Source organism: Thermobia domestica, chromosome 5 (genome assembly GCF_964235325.1).
Source record: "Thermobia domestica chromosome 5, izTheDome1.hap1.1, whole genome shotgun sequence".
Classification (NCBI taxonomy): domain Eukaryota; kingdom Metazoa; phylum Arthropoda; class Insecta; order Zygentoma; family Lepismatidae; genus Thermobia; species Thermobia domestica.
Genome location: NC_137458.1, coordinates 81,769,920 through 81,793,286, shown reverse-complemented (window position 1 = coordinate 81,793,286; position 23,367 = coordinate 81,769,920). Strand labels below are relative to the sequence as shown.

General features: G+C 34.9%; 3 protein-coding genes across 3 annotated transcripts in view; all 3 read left to right on the top strand.

Moving 5' to 3' along the window:
* The window catches only part of LOC145685149 (uncharacterized), a 60,943-nt gene extending 58,946 nt beyond the window's left edge, over nt 1-1,997 (top strand). The window contains exon 9 of the mRNA XM_081757501.1: nt 1,687-1,997. Within this exon, the coding sequence (XP_081613627.1) occupies nt 1,687-1,997 (311 nt within the window). The remainder of the gene's footprint in view (nt 1-1,686) is intronic.
* A 5,865-nt stretch (nt 1,998-7,862) lies between these two features.
* On the top strand, nt 7,863-15,320 carry LOC145685148 (uncharacterized). Its single transcript, XM_081757499.1, has 4 exons — nt 7,863-8,379; nt 11,862-12,096; nt 13,464-13,688; nt 15,058-15,320. The coding sequence occupies exons 1-4, from the start codon at nt 8,290-8,292 to the stop codon at nt 15,318-15,320; spliced, it is 813 nt and encodes a 270-aa protein (XP_081613625.1). The 5' UTR covers nt 7,863-8,289.
* Nucleotides 15,321-17,866: 2,546 nt separating this feature from the next.
* LOC145685968 (uncharacterized) lies at nt 17,867-23,038 on the top strand. The gene is made up of 3 exons (XM_081758761.1): nt 17,867-18,071; nt 19,494-19,653; nt 21,486-23,038. Exons 1-3 carry the CDS (start codon nt 17,904-17,906, stop codon nt 21,713-21,715), a joined length of 558 nt encoding a protein of 185 aa, XP_081614887.1. The 5' UTR covers nt 17,867-17,903; the 3' UTR covers nt 21,716-23,038.
* The last annotated feature ends 329 nt before the right edge of the window (nt 23,039-23,367 follow it).

Genomic DNA, 23,367 nt, shown 5'->3' with positions numbered 1-23,367 from the left:
TTTCACTTATTCCTCCCTTTCTCATTTTTCTTTACTGTGCCCATTTTTAACTAGCAAGCTATGGAACATATCTGTGTATTCTTTTCTCCCTCAATTTCAACTAGCAATCTACGGAACAACTCTATATATTATTTCCTTCTCTCTTCGTATCAAAATAGTCTTTTCTACAATGCAGAATTTTAGAAAAGTACCTGCCTATAATTTTCAATCAATATTTACTTATATCTCTTATAAGTCACATCATTGTATACGTATGAACACTATTCACGATCCTGCATAGTTCTAACTTACACTACATGTAAAGGTACTCGTGTTAGAATTAAAAAGCGTAGAAAGCAGCAGTTTTTTCTTTTTAATTTTAAGTTTAGATATTAATTTAATCTTTTCCTTGCGTTATATTTATTTATTTAGCTCAGATCGGCAATGTTGTCTTACAAATAGCGTTGCATTCAGAGCTGCAATTATAGGTACTAATGAGTCAAGTCAAGAGCTAACATTCTTGCGCATATTCGCTCGGTTTCTGCTGGAACATTATATGTGTTTTGAACAATAATTAATAACTTATAAGATGCTATTATATAGCTAAAAGCAAAATGAAGTTACCATGATTATATATTCTGAGAATTTGTTCTGAGCTTTCCCTGAATAGTGACAGTTTTCTCTCTCTTGCAAGCTTAACTTTTCTTACGGTTTAACTGTCTTGGATATCGAATATGCTATTAATAATTTACTTATTCTGAAGTACGGAACAACCAAAACCATAACAAACATTTACTAACACACGCAACGTCTTTGTGGCTGGAGTTAGCGAGAGAGAGTTTCATTACGGCCTAACTAAATTTAAAAACCAAACATTTATGTAAAACAAAAGTAAATAACCGAATTTCAAACTGGAGTTTCAGAAGCGTTAAGAAGGGAAATAAATGGTAACAGAAACTTTGTTTGCAAATTAAATATATAATTCAAAAATCCATTAAAAACAATATTTCCTAAAGGCAAGTAAACCGTGTAATTTAATACGACAACATTGTCTGTATATTTTCAAGAGATGACGTTCCAAAAATGTCCTTAACGTCATCGCTTCCTATATTAAGCATAAATACTCAAACGATATTTTAATTTTATACATATAGAGTTAATAATGTATGCCATTTGCTGTTTACTACTATATTTGACTTAGTGGGCTTTGTGGTGGTCTAACGCCGTGTTGGGTATATGTATATGTATTATTTTCAGAAAGAACAAGTCTTACTTTAAACCTGAAAAATTATGCATTTCTTACCCAAAATTGATTATGTCTATTGATATTAGGCGAAATATTATATCAGTAACTAAGAACACACTTGTAAAATTAAATAAACGATAAATAAATAATAAAATAAAATAAATATAAATTCTGTAACATTCATGTATAACGATATCTTACAATTTTGAAGAACATACCTCTCGGTCTCTCTCTCTCTTTCAAGTACTGTTGTATTGCACAGTATGATTTTTATTTAGGATTTTGACAAAACTAAATAATCTATCGGAAGTGTGACTTATAGACACAATTACGTCTTATTCTGTTGGTTAATGTAAAAATAATAAATGTAAACACAAAAATAGATACATATATCATTTTTTTTACTTCTTTTTTTCTTATCACATTTTTCTTCTCACATTTTATTCTTTTTTTTTTTTCAGTGTCGTTTGGAGGCCTTGGTGGTCTTTTTTTCGGGTGTAGCATTATATCCGTCGTTGAAATCATCTTTTACTTCACTATTCAGGCCTCTTTTTATGCATATACTAACCTCAAGAACAAAAAGGAGGTGGCACCAAACAACAATCTAGAGTCTCTTGAAAGAGAGAAACTGAATCCATGGGTAATTCCAGGGATACAAATAACAACTATACAAGTTCAATCTCTCAACGAAGACAACGACAATAGTGTTCATAATGTAAATCCTCAAAATGTACGTCCGTTGGAAAAACCTGGAAAAAAGGAAGCAAGGTAAAATAGTCTTCTCAAGTACATTTAGGCCCTTACTCCACGTTAAAAAAATTTTAAAAAAATAAAAAAAAAAAAACTTTATGCGTATATATTATGTGAGTCTAATATATCTTTCTGTTTTAAGTAGAAAGATCTGTAAGTAATTTGCACTCAATTGATCTCTTTAAACTACTACACTTTAAAGCAATATAATGAATTTGTCTTCCTCTAATTAAATGTATTTCCATTCTTGAACCTAACAATATAGTTTTGTTCAGCTTCTAGAGTGATTCATATGCAAAAGCAAAAGCTCCCAAATAATTTCCATGGATTTTTGTTTGTATGTATCAAATGTAAGTCGAGCAGTTAAAAAGAAATCTCAAATTGAGTTTACTGCAAACTTACGTCATGTCAATATCCCTTAAAAATACCACAAAATTTTCTGCTTGCTTCCTGGTTAACGCTAACAAGCTAGTGTCAAGTTTGGTTACATATGATGGATAAACTACCCATGAACAAGGGAAATTTTCATAGGATAATAGTTTGTATACAGGGTGTCTCAAAACTCCCCTGACATAGGGTAACTCTGTTATTATCAGAACTACAACAAAATGAAAGAGGGAAAATCGTCTCCAAATATGTTGTTTTCAATCTAAAGTGAAGGAATTTTTTTTTAAATCGGACGAGCCATTTGGGCTGTACAGTCTTTATGCGCCCAGTGTTAAATGAAAATGAAACGTTGCCATTTACCTGGATCCACAACCAGTGGCGACGATTGGAGGTTGAAAGTGTATGTGGGGGGGGGGGGGGAAGGGGGGCAAGACACGAATATTTGTATATCAATGTTAGTTTTCCTGGTTGTTTTTAACACATTGATTGCGAAAGGTTGTATAACTAATAGAATACTATATTTTTCAGTTAAAATACCGTAAAATGTATTTCATAGTTTATTAAGCAAATTAACAAGAACAGCGCAAGAGATACTAGCCCTTTGTATTCTTAAACAACGAAGGTGTAAGAAGAAAGTTGATTCCTTGCTTATGAACATCTTAAAATTCTATCTGGAAAATTGTGTGATCAGATTATTTAATAACAAATTGCAAAACAAATACATAGACAGGATAATATTAAACATAGTAATGAATAATGAGGCCTGTTTTGCAAAATTATATTTAAACCAGGGATTAATGAACAACTTACATCTTTAATTCCACACATGCTATTAAATGTATGTTATTACTATTAGAAAGACAGTAAATGTTACAAGCATACGCTCCCGAAACATATTCGTTGCCATTAGGTGCAGTTTTCACTTTCTTGAAATACATCAAAACTTAACAAAACATAGATACACTCCACACTTCAGTTTTACAAAACAATCCTAAAACTTATAATTATTACGAATTCACTAAATGTAATTGTATATACACTCGTACACCCCTAAACACGCCACTTCACTCGTATGTTACACTACAAAACAATTGAAAAGGTAGAAGTTGTTTCTTATTACTCTCTTTTTAATTATTTGGCGTGGGAGCTCATGTGGTTTGAAGGTCGTGTTTCATATAGCTTCGCTGCTGAAAGGGACGTTAAACTCAAAATCAACTCGCTTTGTAATCAATATTCCAATACTATTAGAAAGAAGAAAAGACATTTTAGGAACTATCAATTTTTGTGTAATTAAAGAATAATTTGTGACTTTTCTTTTCTTTTCTTTTCTTTTTTTTTTTTTTTTTTTAATGTTCTCTCAATTAGTTTCAAAGAGCCTGATTAACATATTGAATCCTTGTAAGAAGAAATGAAAGTACGCTGGAATTGTTGCACTCCAATAGGTTAATTTTTGGACCGTTTTCTGTGGCAATTGAAACGCAATTCCTATAGCTTTCTTGACTCCACGGGAAGACAACCAATACGAACTCACAGAACGGCAAATATTATATGTAACTATTTTTTTTTTTTACTGCCCCCATTTACCCCCTAATCGCCGCCTGTGTCCACAACATAAGTGAGTGAAGTTACTGTTTGTTATGCAGACTTGTCGATGGCCAGTTCCAATTTCAAACATGTTCCCATTCACCATTCTGTTACAAATTTTGTTAACCTCCTGTCCCTTCCTTCCCTTTCCCAGCCCCAGGTAAGTGGCAATATTACATTTTCATTTAACATTGGGCATATAAAGAGTATACAGCCCAAACGGTTCGCCCGATTTAAAAAAAAAAAAATCCTTCACTTTAGATTGAAAACTTTATATTTGTAGACGGTTTCCCCTCTTACATTTCACTGTGACTCTGATAATAACAGAGTTACCCTATGTCAGGGAACTTTTGACACACCCTATATATGCCCAATCAGAGATAATTATTACTTAATATGTGGGAAAGTAAGCGAAAGTTTCTTTTTTATTTATGTCAGTAAACATATAAAAGGTATAAAATCTTTTGGGACTATTTCTGATAGTCGTATAAAGTTGTCTTAAATTATCTATTGACTTAGAGTTCTTTGACTTGGAAATTATGCACATACAAAAGAGTTACAAAACGTCGTAATAATTTAAATTAAAATCTTACTTAAATTACGCTCCATCAAGCGATTTTGACTATTACTACCATAACGATTATACTTTGGAATGTAAATAAGCTGTATACAGTATGTGTTAGACAACTTATCAAGACATATTGTGTATGATTTTCACGCTATATAAACCGATTTACAACCAATTGACGACAACATGGATCTTAGCAGAGTAAAACGATACTTCTTAATAAGTAAAGAACAGAAACCGAACGTAATGTAGGGAGATGAGCAAAGCAACACCACTTATAATAGTGATTTTCACCATCTTCCTTTAGTTTGTCCACTGTATGTCCATTTATCCTTGTTCCTTCCCTCATTTCCTTATCCTTCTAATGTATGCAACCTCGTCTTGAAGTAAGACGGAAATATCTGTTTCTTTATAATATTCGTTTTTTCTCTCTTGAAATTCGTCGTTTCCTTGTAACTTGCTGTAAACAATCTCCTCCAGTATTTCTTTATGAATTTTAGTGAGAATACCCTATCCTTCCTCAGCACTGCCTTCTGCTTCTGTACATTATCTAGGCCCTGCTTCGCCTTCTAAAGCAGGTGTCGGTAAATAATTGTAGGTGGGGTCCAGACACTTTTGAAAATTTTTATAGAGATAAAAAAAAGACTCACATTCCTTACTAATTTTTTAATTTTAATTTTTACTCATAAAATAATATGAAATACAATAGATAGGCATAATTGTTTTCAAAATTCAATGGGAAAAAATACATTTGAGGTCTTGAGCCAGTTTTCTAAAGTTAGGTTCATACGGGAAGAGCTTATGCGAAGAGTGTTTTCAAGGTACCAGTAGCTGCCTGTTAACCTTCAGTGGTATTGGTTCTTCAAAAAATTCCTTTTTGAATATGCAGTTTCGCAAACATATGTGAAGCCAAACATAGTGACCAGGTAAATTTCTAATTGTTTGCAATTTCCTTTTTTTTTTTTTTTTTTTTTTAGCAATATGTTTACTCCAAAATTCTTCGGCAGAAGCAGTTTTATACGTTTGCTAGTCTATTATTTTCTCTATTTGTAGTAAAGGCTCTGAAAGGCGGAACAACTTTGCAGCCACATTAGTCCATTCTGCTGCTGGAGAAATATCAAGAGGCAATTTTAAGAATTGCAACAAATTTTCTATCTACATTTATTTAAAACAATTGGCATGTTAATTGAAGTTATTATAAAGCTTTAGACAGTGAAACGGAATAATGCTTTCATAAGAGTGCTAAGTGGGTTCCCAAGAGTGCTTTCCCAAAGATATTTCTGTATTGTGTGGGTTGCTAAATACCAATAGAGAAAATGAAATCATTATTGATGCTTAAATTAGAATTTGGTGGCAATTCTCGAGATTACTAAAGATTCAACTATACGTGATATGGCGTCCAGTAACTCATCCGTGACATCGGTGTTTCCACGAAATCTGCTTGTCCTTTAAGTATGTATTTACTTACGTCACTGTGATGTATTTACGTTATTAATTACTTCGACTGTAATAGAATTTTTCATTTCTTGTTGCATTTTGTTCCTTGTTGCAACTGATTTCACAACACATTAAACATGTGTTTCGAACTATGATTTTCATAAATTTTTTACATATAAAATAATCTGTTAGTAGAGCAATTTCCCATTCGAGGAATCGTAGTGAATTTTAACAGCTTTTCTTACAATTTAATTGCAGAAATCATGGTCTTAAAACTAAATCCTCGCAAACTGGCATCTGGAAAAACATATCCATCTCATTCATGAAGTTTACGAAGATCAGTGCATTGGATGGCTTGAAGCCTTTGAGTTATTCATCTCTGCCGATTGGAATCAGGTATACTTTAATTCAAAATTACGTTATTAATCTTTAAGTGTCATCTACAGGGTGAGTAGAAAGTCCTATCATCCCCCTGAAATACTAAATATTCAAGCTATGTAAACTTTAATTATAACTACAGATACATAAGCTATTGATTGAGTTTCATGTGTACAGGACATCTGTTGCTTTAACGTCTAAATGCTTTACATCATTATGAACTTCATTGTGCTCCGATCACAAAATAATACGTCAGCAGGTTCTGTGGGACGTTCTTCTTAGCATTGCTGAACAATCCTTCTGAAGGTAAAAATCACATCTTCCTTCAATTCATCAATCGTACCATAACGTTGTGCTGTGTCAATATTTTTTATGAATCCCCAGATCGAATTGTCACAGGTTGCTAAGTCTGATCTTCGAGGTGGCCATTCAAATGGAGTGGCCAATCTAGCGTCCTAGAAACACCTCATTAAAATATTCTCGAACCGAAGTGGCAAATTGAGAAGATGCTCCATCTTGCTGAAACCAACATGTCCCCTTGATCCCTCGAATTTCCGAAAAAAAATGGAAAGGAACCATTTTTCTTCATTTCAAGATATCGATGTTGGTTAACAGGCTCATCAAAAAAATGTGGACCGTAAATGGATTTGCTGTCCACACCAGTCCATATCATAAAAGATTATAATCAATCTACTTATTAAAAAAAATGTGTTTTCCTTTGATAAGGAGACATCATTTCTTGCTCGAGAGATTCAGTATATGATATATTCGCAACAGAAAATTCCTTTTCCACGTTTGTGGATAGTATCAAACACCTGAAGAAATAGATCACATGCCTGCTTCCTTCGGTTAAAATCATCGTCTGATAATTGTTGAACACATTTTGGTCGATATGGGTTTAATTTTAAGTCATATTTCACGTGTTTGCTCAGAATTGATTAGGGTTTACCTAGTTCCGCAGACCATTTGCAAGTTCACTTTATTGGTAAACTCTCCACTGACACAGCGAGTTATCTGTATTGCTTCTCTCTTATTGATGGTTTGCCACTTCATGATTTATTCCTAACATAGTAGTTTCTGTTCCTAAAGCGAAAGTATAAATAATATTTTTTCTTCGATCGTTCTTCATACGTATACATGAGTAAATGTCCAAATGTTTTCTTAATTATTATTATTATTATTAATTGGAAAGGAGCGTTACTTTGTGACTATATTATAGAACTGTCTCTGGTGTCAAAGCGGGTATGTTCTTTGCCCTCAATTCCACAGAAAGTTTCCAGTAATTTTGTATGTAGTGCGTAGTAGATTGTGTTCTTGAGAACCTAACAGACACAAACAGAAACGTCAGGTTTTCGAAGGAACTCGTTATTGAGCTTTGACGGTATGCAAGATCAAAAGACAACCATTCTGTAGTGAAGGGAAAGCAATGATTGACTATTTTCTATTGACAGAAACAGTCACTTTAATAATAAACTAAGATTATAGATGCATCACATTTGAGATACAATTTTTTCGTTTGTAACTCCCCCAGTAGCACGCCGACGTGGGACCCATATTTGTGCGACATCGGCCAATGTCGGCGTCGTGGATCTAAACTGGCCCACAATAACCCACCAAGTTCCCATATGGGTCCCACATGGGAACTTGGTGGGCTTGCCGAGGTTGATTTACTGATATGGGTCCCACGTGGGAATTTGGTGGGCTTGCCGATGTTGATTTACCGATATAGGTCCCACGTGGGATATAAATAGGCTTGCCCACCAAAAAGAAAAAAGCATGGAAACATTTCCTTTTTACAATGAATAAATTTGAAACACATGAAATTAACATTTTGATGGTTCTGTGGCAATTATTTGAAAAAGTAATTTTTCGATTCGGCCTCGATCTATGTCGAATCGATGTCGATCGGAGTACGCAGATTGTTTGTCAACTGTTCACAGTTTTAAAACCATAACACCGTATGGCGCCACAAGCGGTGCGAAGCGAGGGAAAAGCAGGAATGACTGTTGTTTGTTGTGGTTTTACCATCAATTCGTATTTATTATTGAAGGTGAGTATTAAAATTATTTTTCTTCCATTAATAGAATGCATATTTTATCTTTGATTTGCATGAACGATGTCGACTATAGATTAAGAGATCCACATAAACTGTTCCAAATAAATTTTGGTTAGTTTATAGTCCGCGCTCGATGCAACAAATCTGGTACTGGTTTTGTTGTTACAGGTGCAAACATGTGTAGATATCACTATACTTAGTCGTGAATAATTTTGATTTATAGTCTTCAGGCATAGGAGGCTCAGGCCGAGACGGCCAAATATTGGAACAAGTTTATTTACTACTTAAAAATGCGTTAAAAAGTACTTTAAATTGAGAGATTATGACAAATGGAGGTACTATCGAGTTATTCACTACCGAATTGGCACATTTTCGCATAGTTTCAGGTTAGGTTAAGATCAGCAAGATTTTACTTTGTATAAAACAGTGGTAGATGCACACGCATCACAACTGATTTGTGTTAAGTACAAGGGACACAGTGTTGATAAATATAACTTGTAACTCAATTTTAAGTAAGTTAATTTACTATTTTGCTCCTTGTACTTAATAAACTTTAGGTGAGCGCATACTTTCGCTGTTCTGCGCAACGTAAGATCTTGAACCCAGCTGTTGGTCTAGGGGAAGAGCATCCGCCTGTCACGCAGCACTTGGGTAGTTCGAACGTGGGTTGGAATCCTGCGCAGGCCTGCCTGAGGCTTTCCTCCCTCCCACAATGCGAAGTACGTTCTCTTGAAAGGCCAGGGCCACTTCCTGTCCAAATCCTAGTTTTACCTGAAGGATCGATCCCTTTTTGTCCTTCCCATGAGTAAATAAATAATCAAAATAAGGTCTTGCCGATTAGGTCATATTAGGTTAGTTTATGTCTGCCACTACGTTGGTTTGCCTGTAACCGCCATTTGAAAACTAGAATTGGCCATGAAAATACAGATTCACACGTAGGTTACTTAGCCTATGATTGTCACTCAGAAACTAGATTTGCCTAAAAACTAGCTAGGTTGGTTAGATCTCTTCTGAAATAACTTACAGGATGATGTGCCAACCATGAAACAAGTTAAGGAAACAGTACAGTGAAGTTCTGGGTAGTGACGTGTAAAACTTGGAAAAGTCATTGAATTTGATCTTGGCAAATAAGTGAGAAAACTGTTTGAATAGTGGACCATGGTAATTGAGTGTGAGTGGATTCAAGTTAACGTTTTGAACGAGTTGTTGAGCTTCCAAGGACGGGACCTACAGTTTTACGTGGGATACAAATTACCTTTATCCCCACAGGAATCTAACCCGGAATCATGGATTATAAGGTAGCAAGTGTTACCACTTATCTACGGGGAACAACCCCTGGGATCAAGCCCAGAACCTCCTGAATGCTACCCACGCTCTACCATTGAGCTACGGTGCTTCAGTGGTTACCGCAAACCTTTTATACATCATGTACAGGTAGCAAACATATTCCAGATATTGTATGAGAGAAACAGTAGGCCGTATAAATACATTGTTAAGGTCGAAACACAGTTAATATAGTGTATAAGGGTTAGATACTAGAGATGCTATATTTTTTATGCGAATAAAAAGCGGGGCAAGTCTGGTCATAACAATTTTAGACGTTCGATGTCGTTGAATTAAAATTTACTTCATTGCCTAAGAAGGGAAGATAAGGAGTAGAGTGGATATATCACATGGATAAAAACGGAGCCTAATGACAAAAATGGTCCAAAATAAGGAAAATAGGAAATGTACTCACGAATAGACAATCAGATTATCTTAAATAATAAGCATCCTCGACGTTATGATTGGAAAATGCACATAGATGAAACAGTAGAGAAGAAAAACAAACGTGACTTTTTTTTTTTTTTTTTTTTTTTTTTACTGTTTCATCTATGTGCATTTTCCGTCCACAACGCTGCGGATGTTTAAGCGAAAGCTACGAAGATAATATGATTGTGTCTATTCCAGGGTTGGCTGGTTTAAACCAAGGTTTAAACTAGCTGTTTTTTTTTCTTTTTCAAAAAAACCAACTGGTTTAAACCAAAAAACGAAAAATGTTCGTAAAAGTGTAAGTGTTTGTAAAATCTTGATAAACACACATTTGTGGGTTATTACGTTTCACTCCCGTATATTATTCGTATTATATTCAGACCTAAATTCCCCATTCATTACTCAAAAAGATTATACTACAAAAGCAACTTTTTTAAAGTAAGTTTATGTATGTTTGTTTTGTGATTTTTTTTGTAGTTGTTGTTATTGTTATGTAATTGCAATCAAAGAAAAATTCTAAATATTGTTTCGTTTCAATGTTTACTATTGATAAAATACATCGAAATGCCGTACTTTGTGTGTGTGTGTGGGAGGGGGGTCATACAGACCTCACGAGAGGCATTTAGTGAAATGAGAAGTATCTTTGATATCTATTTATGTATAAATGAGTCTGAGCCAAAGTGGACTCAAATAATTCGTATCTTTAATCACTTTTCTTACTGATATGCAAATTAAGTCGTTGTATTTCTTTAATTTCGACCAATAAAAGTCGTTGTTAACTAACTTGAACTAAATTACTGTACTCCGTACTACTTTGAAATTGTCCATATGTAATTCTGTATAATGGTTTCACTTGTGCAACTGTTTATCTTTTTGTTCTTCTGAAATGACTCTTGACAGTTATATTAAGAAGCATGTAAAGATCAGTACAACGTATTTTTATCAGGATTCCTTCGTGAGTGCGTCGGCAGACGTATTGCATTTGTGGCCAATTAGTCCTGGTTCCGAGTTCAAATGGAGGACAATTTCTCTCGGATGTAACTCGAGAAGCGGTTTTTATTCCGCTTTAAGCTTATGTGACCCCTTCCAGTATAACCCAGTTGTTGCATAATAACATCAAGGCGAAACAAACTTATTTCTGTCCATATATGATATGAATATATGGAGCAAATTATTTAAACCAAAAAACCTGGTTTAAATAAAAAAAAACTGGTTTAAACCAAAAAAAAAAACAGTTTTTTTTTCAATAAAAACCATGGTTTTTGCCAACCCTGATCTATTCGTGAGTTCACTTCCAGGAATACCGCAAATTAGCTTTGAAAAAACCGTATAGCGGAGGACCATATGTTTAGCGGTTGTGGGTGAAGAATATAGAGCAGTGAGTTACAGTGGATTCATGATTGGTATCTCTGTTGATAAGGACAATTTTGTTCAAGTCACTACAGGGAAAATAGGCAAAGTTACTAATATTATTGAGACAAATAGTTCGAATGATCACCCATCCATTTGGTTGATATATTTGGATGTTCCGATAGAAGGTGACTATTATTCCTTCCCATGCAGTTCGCAGTTGGTATTTGTTTATGTGTGGCAAACTGTCGAATAAGATATCCCGTGCTTCCCTTACCTCTGTGACATCAAAATGTATTGTGTGTTTGGAAGAGAAATACGCTGCAGTGTTTTCTCATTCAGGTTTTTTTTTTTTTTTTTTTTTTTTTTTTAAGAGCATATCTGTGGACAGAATCAACATGAGCTCAGGAAGAAAAAAGTTTTGCGTAGCAGCTTTCACTGACGAGGACGGAGCATTAGAAGTTATACCTAGTAAATGGCTTAAAAACGAAAATGAATGCCTTTGGCCTAAGACATCATCCGTTACGCGTATTCAAAATTTTATCAGGGACTGTAAGGAGCCATCTGCTGATTGGACAGTTGTGAACATAAAAATCTATGGACAATCCAGTGAGTACTATTTGTATTTTCTTTTTATCTGTCTCGTTGTGTTTTTGAGTATTTATACCTCAATTTTGAGTCAAAATGTAATATTATTTCACTATTTTCTGCATTGAATAGCAAGATCTATCATACGGAGCAGCCGTGATTCAGTTGGTAGCGCGTTATCTTAGTATTTGGTAGGTCGCAGATTTCAGCCCGGTGGCTGGCCATCCTGACTAGACACCATGTCCGCATTCTGGAAAATCAGGAAAACAAGAAATAAACATAAATGCCAGGGAAATTGCAAGAGGTTGTTTCGGATTACGTTTGTTCCTGTTTTATTCGTTTATAACGGTTACTAACGGTGAACTCACCTGTTCGACGCTCCAGCGTTACAGGTCGAAATTTGTGAGGATATTTTCGTCAAAACAAGGAAAAGTTTAAATGTTTAATTCCATTGTAATTTGTATACTTGTGACTACAGTTCGAGAAGCTTAGTTGGTAAATAAAACTCATAAAGTAAGCTTGTTCAAATTCATAGCTTCCTGTCACCAGTTGTTTCGTGACAAATATGCTTAAAAAATGTCTTCTATTTTAATACATTGCTGGAATACAGTCTTATTGAAGAAAAAAGAAAAAATGGTGTCCTCTACATTACAAGTTGGTATGAGTTGATATATATTTGTATGACCTAAAATGAACTTTTTATGTTAGGACCTTATATACTAAATTAGCTTTTAGAATCCATGACGTTTCTTATAAGATTCCCAAAGTGCTTTTGAAATAACGTTAAATAAAGTAAATAGTATATGGAAGAAAATAAAGAAGTCAGGGAAAAGTAGCAACTCCAGTCAGAGAAATAAGAAGGATTTTTTCTTTGTGTGTGTGTGTGTGTGTGTGTTTGTGTTTGTGTTTGTGTTAACTATGCTAGAGTTTTTTCCGGGATCTTATACTCAGTCAAATCAGGCAAATGCTGAATATAGTACCTTAAAGACAAGGCCTGGATAACTCTCTCCAAATCCAGCCTTGCACTATCTTATCGTGAGCAGGAAATGTCAAAGGTACGTTAAATAAAGTTAAAAAATAAATAAATAAAATAAAAATGCTAGTATTCTTAGGCCTTCTATTCTTAGTTCTGTTACAGGCTTTCTTACTCTCGAATTTCAGTCGTGAATAACTTTACATAAACAAGAGTATTTAGTTCGTAAACAGATTTGTTTTATTTGGGATATTCTAATATTTAATGTTTTACAGTTAGCAAAGAAATCACAACTGAGGGTAGATCCATAACCATGTTGCTTTCTTATCGTGTATGGTTTTCATGCCAAGAATAATTTCGCAGCTACTTTCCCTTATCAGTAACTGTAGAATATATGTATTTTTTAACATTTCAGATTCATTTCAAGAAGCTGCAGCAAAGGCTGACAAAGCTTTACTGACTTCAAACGTTAGTAGTGATTCTTCTGACGAAGAAATTTATTCAAGAAGATGTCGCAGAAAGCCACAAAGATATTTGTCTGAAGAGGACAGTGATGACTCATATCCAGGAACTAAGAAAAGACCATATGAAACTTTTAACGAATGTAGTGTTCCAAGTCCCCCAGCACCTATTCGGAAAGGTAATTATATTTTATATTCATGCTAAATATATTTTATATTCATAATTTCGTTCAAGAACACTGCTTGTCTCCTCATATATATATCTCTCTTGATAGTAATTTCAACGCAAATTAAAAGTTTAGCTCGTAGCTGATTTGTTTCATAGGACTATGTATTGAATCGCGTTTTAAATATATATTTTTTTAAATGTATGAAAGTTAAAATTATCAAGATTTCGTGGGCGATTCTTTATTGCCAGAGAGTTGACCTTCTTTCGCAGTGTTTGTTTCAGAAAAAAATGTTCCGGGGGTTACTCTTAGTATTCGGAGGGACTGAAACCATATATTTCCCTCTGCTGGTTCTATTCCAGTACGTTTTAACCATTTCGTCCGGGGGGGGGGGCAAAAAAAAACAGGCCTGAAAGAAACACTGTTCTTTCGTATTACTATGCCAGTGCAGACGTTACTTAAATGTGAAACTATATACTATTTTGGAGAAAGTTTATTGCTACTTCGTCTGAAAAACATTCAAAAGTAAGGCTGGCTGAAATAGTAGACAGATAGAAGTAACCTACAATGTTTTATGAACCTCTTGAAAACAGTTTATTCGTTAGATGTGCAGAGTAGTTGTTGTAATGTGTACAACAAGCTTGGAGTGAGAAGCCCTAACAACTAAAAATAAGATGTCTAGTTTGTTTATTTTTATAAACAAGTTTTTCAATTTGGCGTCCAAAATTGGCTACTTGCTATATTCAAGCAAGTCTTACGTAACAAATCATTCAGACTCAGATCTAGTCTCAAGTAATTTATTTCTATGAAAAGGCTTGCTAGTTGTTTTTGTTTTTTTTTTTTTTTAACGAGGTTGTTAATACTTTCCCCTTTTATCGGATAAATGCTATCTTCTCATGATGGTTAACTACAGAAAAACCGGGCTCGTAATGCAAACTGTGTCGTTAAATTGGTTCTATTATGAGTATACATCAATAAATAAATAAATAAATGAAAAATAACGTACACATTAAATATTCATTTAATTATGATAGGGAGTCTATTTAGGACAAGATCAAACAAGCAGATAAACAGCGTTAGTATCTTTTAACGTTGTGAGTTAATGTAATCAATGTACGATTTCTGCGATTTCCGGAGAGGGGGATAAATTCGTCAATAGCTCAAAAAAGTGGGTTTTATTTCCACCATATCCAAGGTTGAGAGGTATTTCGAGAAACAGAGAGGAGGAAGTTCCAGCCATCCCCCTACAGATAGAATACTGGATGTAATCATTGTAACATTTTAAACATGCTTTTAAAACCATAAGTTGTCACCTGCTTATTGTATACCTAACAGTCTAGTAAAAACTGGATGTTTGTATAATTTCATTACTTGCTTTCAGAGTCGCTTGGAGTATCTATAGGAGGAACTGCGGAGGTAAACGTATCATCTATGGTGCACAATTCAAACGGAGGTTGCTCGTCTGCATCACATCGTAAAAGTCCAAACGGACCTTCACCATCCCACTCCCAAATCCAAACTCCATGCAGAATGTCAGCGTCGTCAGTTGCCACTACTTCATGTGCAGATACAGACAGTACCTTCATATCAGCTCGTTTAGGAATTGGCAGTAGTAAGTATCCAAAGATTAAACTGTATTGCTAAGCTTAGTTACGTGTGTCGTCATTATTAAATAACCAAACAAAATGAAGACTATATTGCTTCTTTAGAGACATTTTGAACCCTGCTAGCTCGAGAGTGTGGTAGCACGTAGTCAATGTATCGATATTCTCCGACCACTTAGTGTGGCCGCCTTGACCTAGTAGTCTCCGAGATTATCACCAATTTTTGTTAATGAAAAACGAAATTATGGTAAAACTTATGCTTGGAAATTGAAATTGTTATGTTCCAAGCCGTGCGAAGGAAGGGGGGGGGGGGGAGTCCGGACCCTTCTCTTCCTCAAAAATAGATTTTTGTGTAACTAATATAAATTTCGTACTAATTACATTTTAAAACATATATATCATAATAAGATTTACTTTTTACAGTGAAACCTTTAGTGTTTAAGATCTCCTCCGAAAGTATTTCTAGATCCGGCGTTCCTTTCGTAATGGAAGTACTTCTTGGCTTTAAAATTCAGAACATATAATCTGTAATTCTAGTTTTATCACATTTTGTTTTGCAGCGCATCCTGTTGGAATGGTTGCTTTGGAACTATTCTGTTCCATATTAGAGGAGGCTTGTGGGCAAGCGTATGTTAGGAGCGATTAAACTCCCAACCTTTTGAATGCTAAACCGACGGGCTGACGATATAAAGTTTGTACTATGAAACAGAAAAATTTATATTTTTGTACAAAACAGCGTCTTGTTAGTCATTTGTTTTTTCTTACTGCCTGTGCGCAGGTAGCAGACAAAATTGTCAAGTCGACACCGATACGCCCCAGTGTTGCCAGAGTTACTGATTTTGCAGGAGATCTCCTGCTTTTTCTACGTTCTACTGATCTACTGCGAAAGAAAATTAAAAGTGAACAATCTCCTGCTTTTTCCTTATTTCGAGAAGTTAAAGAAATATATTATTATTAATATAGAATTTTCATTTTTTTCCTTATATGAAAGGAGGAAATTTTTCTGTATGCATCCACAAAGCTCTGTACAGCATATAGTTATTGGGCTTTGCTCATCTTCTATATGCATGATGGTAGGCGTTCTTTAATTCTTACTGTAAGATTTACGAGTACGTGCTGTTTAGATTGGTACTTGGGTTGGAAGTGTTTGAACGTCGTTACTCCAATTCCAAAAAATATCTATAGCGTCCCCCCATTTCCTAAAAAAATTATAATAGGCAAAGATAGGCACAAGGGATGGTGCGTCACCCTACCTTTTCAGAACCACTTTTACCCCTGGTTGGAAAAGTAGCTTAGATCACCTCTCCACGATCGTCAGCGAAACACCGTCTTATGTTACGTTTACGTGTGACTGTATCATATAGCTATACTATAGTTAGGTGTATGATAAGACATTTTCCCACCCCACTTTGTTCTTACACTACGTCTTACTTCACACACGTTTGTATCAAACATTATTAATATATCTAAAGGGGGCATGAGGGTCTTTCTATCTCCAAAAGATTACCTTATCATTGGAAAACATTTTGAAGTAATTACAATTCATATTTATGTTTTGCATGTATTGTTTTATTTTGAAATGGAAGTAATAATGAATTCTGGACTGCTTGTTTTGACCACTGTCCCCTTAATAATGACAAAATTTTTCTCTCCCTGGATTTGAACTCAAATGCCGCCGCTTTATTTGTCTACCGCTTTCTCCTGTTTTTTATCTTCGAGTCTTCTGCTTTATCAACTGATCGGTCTGGCAACACTGATACGCCCTCTCGTGGCGCTCCTGGTTTCTTCGCTTGCTTACCAACACACACTCAAGTTTTTATTGTTGCTCTGGCTGAGATTCGAAGGAACCCAAATTAGGCAAATTCCGTTCAGGTGTCTTAATTGTCACACCACAGAGACGCGATCAACGTTCTTTGAATGTTAAGCATTCCTCGCACCCCATTTGAAACCGTTACTCTGCTAGTATCGATATTTAGACATTGTTCCATATACGGAGGCTCTGCAGAGAAACATTGGAGCATATCATTCTTATACTACATTAAGTTGAAAGTTGAAATATCAAATGTAACTGCATTCTCTCGCAACAGGAGTTTTTGCAGTAACCTTTTTCAGCAGAACTTCCGTATACGGTAGAATGCCTAGATATTGACACGAGCAGGCTATTTTATTCCATTAAGACACTTGAAATGCTCTACAGACATATAAAATTGACCCAAATGTGGTGTAATGATTAGGAAAGCCCTCAAATAGCAATTAGTAGTTTTCTTGCAATAGACTTAAAAAAAATAAAATAAAAATAAAACTGTTTATGCATTGATTATGAAGCTTTTATCAATATGTGATTTAAAATTCATCCCGTATGTTGCTGTGGGTATCGACTTCAGGGTCAATATGAGCTATGTGCCGGTCAGAACCTAGATGACTTTTGTTAATGGTAGTTGCGGCACACACTATCTTAATGTAGAATAAAAAATATTTCAAACAATGTGTACCATTGCCTCCTTGGTCTTGTATTAATTTACTTTTTTTTCTTTCTTTTGATATTTCAGCCGTTGAAAAAATATTCCAGTTACTGCAGAGAATCCAGCTAGATATAAAACATCTCAAATGTAAAGTTGATAAAATGGAAGCCAAAATACATGAGCTGCACCAAGTTCCCTGTAGTGGTAAAGAAGCTTTGCAATCTATAGAAAATGCAAACCTGCTAGCTGACAAGCTCCCTTTACGCAGTTTGTCTATGGTTCACAATTTAGAAGAAGATTTAAAAGACAGAGAGATGGCTTCAAAATTGGTGAGTGGTATTCTTAAGTTCGTATTGACACGAAGTATTTGTAAATATCCTTCAGGTATTGTTTGAAAAAGAAAACTTTTATTCTTTAAAAATAGATCTCGTGGCCAGATGCTTTTTCGGATGTACAGGTTGTTAAAATTATGCGTACCAAACAATGTAGGGGTGGGTACCTGACATGGAAACAAGAAAATGCTTTGTGACATGTGCATACCGATCAATAGGTTGGGAGATGCAGGCCGTCGAAAGCGTGGGAAAATAAATTTCAGAAGCCTAAAATTCAAACACTGTCCAATCAACGTAGAGAGTGCAGCTTCATATCTCATAAAGGAAGTCGTTGGTGTTCTATTGCAAAAATGAATGTTTCAAAATTCAGCAATGCATACAAAATTAATTTTACAAGGTGATGGTAAGCCGACAATGACTTACACTTCGGCTTTTCGGTGCCTTTGAAGAGTCCTTTCGCACGCAATGCACATTCTTTTAACATGCATTTTTATATAGAACAGGTATGACTTCTTTTATATGTCATGAGCCTATTACATTGCTGCGTACATGTACGGTACATCAGCCAAACTGGATTGGAGATGACGTATTTTTTTTATTTTTATGTATTTTATTTATTTTTTAATCCAAAGCTGATTGTGACGTATTCTTAATAATACACTTTCAAATCAAATAAAATCGAATCAACTATTTCTCTAGCGGTAGCAGTTTAGACTGTGAATTCTTAGGACTTATAATTGAGGTGTCCATATTGGATCTTAAATACTACTACTACTACCAATAATAATGCAATCCAATACTAGTTCGAAAATCTTGCTTTCACTGTATAGCACCTTCGTGTTTCAACAACAAAATCATAAGGTAGGATGGTATACGGTTTCCTCGTGTCGTAGACATGTCTACAGTTATGCCTTGTTTGGCAATACCGGTACCATCTTCTACAACCTTTCCAACCATCCGCGGGTTCTCATAAAAATTAAGTGTTGAAGGGCAACTTCCACAGGTGCATGGATTCTCCAAGCCTTCGCTTTGCAAATAATTGAGAAGTCCCTTCACTTTTCGGGAATTCGGGAAGTCCTGGATACTTTCTTTGAAGTTCTCTAGCACCCATCTCCACCTTGGTAAGTGGAATCAGTGACTATGATGATGTCACGGTTTTGCAGGAAGCGAACTTGTAAGACAAACGGGCAATACGATCTCAGCAATTCTCGACTTCATCTGCAATCATTTAAAGTAGTCTTAGTGTATTTTAGTGACCTGTGCAGAAAATATAGAAGATTGTTCAGAATGGAGAACTGCATGAACGAATGTTACATAATTTTTAATGCTTGATGACAAAATAAAATTTTATTTCATATTGCTGTTGTATTTCATATGGTAATGTACTAACTATGCTTTTTTTTTTTTTTTTTTTTTTAGTGTCATTATCTTTCCAATGGGCGTGGAGAGGACTACAAAAAACTGACATTGTCCATTCTGAAGACAGTATTTTCGAGGGACGTCGCAATGAAATTTAGCATTGACGGATTACGTGGGAAGGAAAAATTTTGTGGATTACAACTGTTCCATGTAGTTATAGGTACGTCATGTACAAATTGTATTTCATTGGGCAAAAGTCATCCAGGTCTAGTTTTAAAAGTAGTATCCCAGGATTTCTTTGTGTAAGAGTAAAATCGCTGGAAAAGTCTCATTAGGAATGTGTATTTAATGAAAAGTCCTAGTCTACGTGGGCCCAGGCGTTTTTATTTATTTATTTATTTTTTTTTTTATTGAGAAAGTACGGTATAAGTGCCTGAATACACCATTCGATTTTTATCGCTCGATAATAGACATACGACATGGTTATACAATGATTTAAATCAGCCTGTTCCTGTGCATTTGATTACGATTAGGGATCGAACGAGACTGACAGAAGAATTACTAAGTTTGATTTAGTTCAGTGAAACTTTTGTATAGCGGACACAAATAGGGAATATAACTGTCCTATTATTGGGAAATGTCCGCTATTAAAAAAAATTACAGTATAAACTTAACGTACTACTCGTATAAGCAACATAACGTAGGCAAAATGTCTTTCTGTTTAATAATGAGCTAATACAGTTTTTTTTTTTTTTCTATAGTATTATGTTCGGACAGAATACTCTTTCTCTCTTCGAAATTAACAACTTGCAGCAAGGCAAATAGACAAAGATTAAATAAACTTTTGCTGAAAATGGATACTAAACTAAATGCATGTTGAAAACAAATAAATGGAGACATTTGCGTTCGATTATCACATCCAACAATGCGCGGTACATTAACGATCCTGCCTATTATTGCTTGAAATTCAAGAAAATAACAAAGCTTTATTTCAGGCTGTCCGTTAGTTGGAAGTTCTACATAGACGCTGGGGAATAGTTTTCAGTATCCGCGTCCGTTATTGAGAATGTCAGCTATTCAGAAGTAATTTTCACATTGCACCCAATGTATTTCTGCCAGGAAATTGAAAACTGTCCGTTATTTTGAGATGTCCGTTAGAAATTTTACTGTAAATATAATTTCTATGCGTCGTATAAAAGTCTAATGAAGTCGAAACAACACATTTATCCTTCGATTTTTGTCGTGCGACGAATATGGAATGGTTTAAACAGGTAGTAAAGTGACCTCACTTCAAGATATGTGCACTAGATTCACGCCACGATGTAGTTCGGGGCCCCTAATAATTTTAGGTCCTAGCATTCTGCCGTTCACGGATGAGACTGAGGAAAAGCCCTATTCGCGATGGTGTCGCTGATTCGCCTGTGCAGGATCTGAGTTCCTAAAGAATTTTGTTATATATATATATATACTAGAGTCTAATTTCATCTTTCGGATGTATGGCGTTTTTTAGTATATATTTTTAGGGATTTTGGAGGGGGATTACTACCAGTGAAATCCTTTGTTTAGGTGCCATTCTCGCATTATCCTAGTAAAAGTAAAGCTTGCGGTAATATCTCCCATACCCCGTCCTCGTAACTCTGGTATCATTGTTTTCCTTGTTTATGCCTCTGAAAGAAGTTGTAATTTTCTGTCAATCGCACCGTGCAAGTGAATTTTCAATTTTTGACTTGAAACGAGTGGATATTCTGAGCCATCCACATATCGTTTTCCACTCCCTACTTCCTCTGTTTGACACCGAACGACAATGTCCTATTAGATTAGCCTTTCGAGCACGTAATAATGCGCTCATGCGTACAATGGATGTTTCTTGTGCAATGTATAAAAGGTTTCTTTCTATTTTAGGAGAAAGTTATATTTTCGTTCGAATTTTATTTATGTAACTTCAAAATTAATCTGTTATTTCTCAATGATGACATTTGCTATTTAAATGTGTAGTCCCTTCTGGTGATACAGTATTATTGCATTGAGTTTTTACCATTTTTTCTTCTTCAGGAGCAGTACAACTCCGATTTCCTGATATACAAACTAGCGACATTGTCCGACGGATTGGGAAAGTCTTAAGTGGTTCACGAGATTGGGATGGCTATAGATGTAATCGGAGAAGAGAACAGGCTCAAGACTTAGGGGAAGATGCACAGTCGTTCCGCGGGGAACCCGCAAGAGTCCAAGGACCACTTGAATTCACCTTGCAGAGTCGCCCCGGAGAGAAAGCCGTAGGGTGATCGGTCCCGCGGCTAGTTGTGGTCAACCCTCAGCAGCGTGTCCGATATAAACAAACTTATATGAACGAAATGTCTTATTGTAAATAAAATAGTAGACAATAATATGTTAAAGTACAAGAGAATTATAAACTTCATGAAAGTAACCGTTATTAATAGTTTTTTTTTTTTTTTTTTTTTAATTTATCACAGTAACTTTCAGTTCGCTAATTTGCAGAAATATTTCCTAGTGATACATTTTTATAAGTTTTATGTTGTATTTTACTGCAAAGAACCTATCCAAATTAAAACTTTATAGTGGCATGCATATTTTACTGAATATAATGAGCTTTCCGAACTTCCGTGCTGTCTGTGTAAGTGTAAGGGATGAGTCCACACTACAGACCAGTGTGCGAATTAACGGATATTTTACAGTGGGATTAAAAAAAAAAAACTTTTGAGAAGTTAAAATTTATGGGAAACTAATAATTTACAGAAGAAAAGAACTTCCTAAATTTTCTCTAAATTATTTCAGGTTAAGTAGAAAGATAAATATTATCTGCATAGTTTCTTTAATTATATATTAGTTTCCCTAGTCGGGATGTGTAGCGGAAAAATTCAATGTTTGAAATAAATTTATTTACAGTGGCTTTTGTTGACGTAGAGTGTATATGATTTTTACGTGTTTAATTTTATTATACATATGATATATTGACATAAGGGTCAGGAAAATAGCCACTTATCAGTGAACCCTTTTTTGAATAAACTAAATAGTTTCCACACGTCGCGGAACAAGAGCTGGTTCCTTCTTCAGTGGAAGGAAACAATGATGTATATGAAGAGTACGCGTTAAGAACAGTGAAGGTCACATTTTGAATATGCTCAAAAAATATTTTCTCCACACCAAAAGATGCAAAATAGTTGGTGAAAACAGGGCGTAGTCCACTCGCGAATGTACACGTGAGCGAATTACGACGTGTTTTCACCATCTTAATTATACATTTTGGTGCTGAGAAAGAATTTTCTGAGCATTTTAAAACGTGCCCTTCATAGTCCTTCCTGCGAACTCTTCATATGGAATGAAACAAAATGGTGAAGACAGTGTCAACGTTTGGTAACTATTAAGTTGATGCAAGAGAAGATTCACTCATTTTTTATGTTGTTTCTATATTAATGATAATAAGTTACGTGTTTAAAAGTATTTATTTCCATTCGTTATGTTGGAAACAGCAAAACAATTGTACAATATATACCTCTATGCAATGAGTGAAGTTCACGATAAAAAAAAAAAAAGTTAGGGAATATGTTTTGTGTAAATTTTATTTTAATTATTTTTTTAAAAAATAAAAATGTGAATACTTCAATCTGAAAATGTTTTTATTATATACTGTTTTGTTTAGTCTAAATACTGCATCTCTGAAACACGCTAAATGTCCGACCGCCCTCTTGGATCCGCCATAGATAGAAGTGCGGCAAAACTACTTGCACCAGTGACATTTTGAAAAAAATGTCAGATGTATCCGATGTCATTTTCTATTATTTTCATTAGAAAAACATAACTTGAATCCAAAATGGTGGACAAGCATGTAGCGTGCGCCAGAGATGCAGTACATGGCCCTATTCAAATCTGATATGGTGACATATCCATCTGGTGTTAAATCTGTAAAAATTATATG

Excerpts from the sequence above, each read along its gene's own strand:
- LOC145685148 (XM_081757499.1), top strand. The coding sequence starts at position 8,290 with ATGGCGCCACAAGCGGTGCGAAGCGAGGGAAAAGCAGGAATGACTGTT. Across the intron at positions 12,097-13,463 it reads AAAAATCTATGGACAATCCA|ATTCATTTCAAGAAGCTGCA; the intron begins GTGAGTACTATT and ends TTAACATTTCAG. Across the intron at positions 13,689-15,057 it reads CCCAGCACCTATTCGGAAAG|AGTCGCTTGGAGTATCTATA; the intron begins GTAATTATATTT and ends ACTTGCTTTCAG.
- LOC145685968 (XM_081758761.1), top strand. The coding sequence starts at position 17,904 with ATGGAAGCCAAAATACATGAGCTGCACCAAGTTCCCTGTAGTGGTAAA. Across the intron at positions 18,072-19,493 it reads GAGAGATGGCTTCAAAATTG|TGTCATTATCTTTCCAATGG; the intron begins GTGAGTGGTATT and ends TTTTTTTTTTAG. Across the intron at positions 19,654-21,485 it reads ACTGTTCCATGTAGTTATAG|GAGCAGTACAACTCCGATTT; the intron begins GTACGTCATGTA and ends TTTCTTCTTCAG.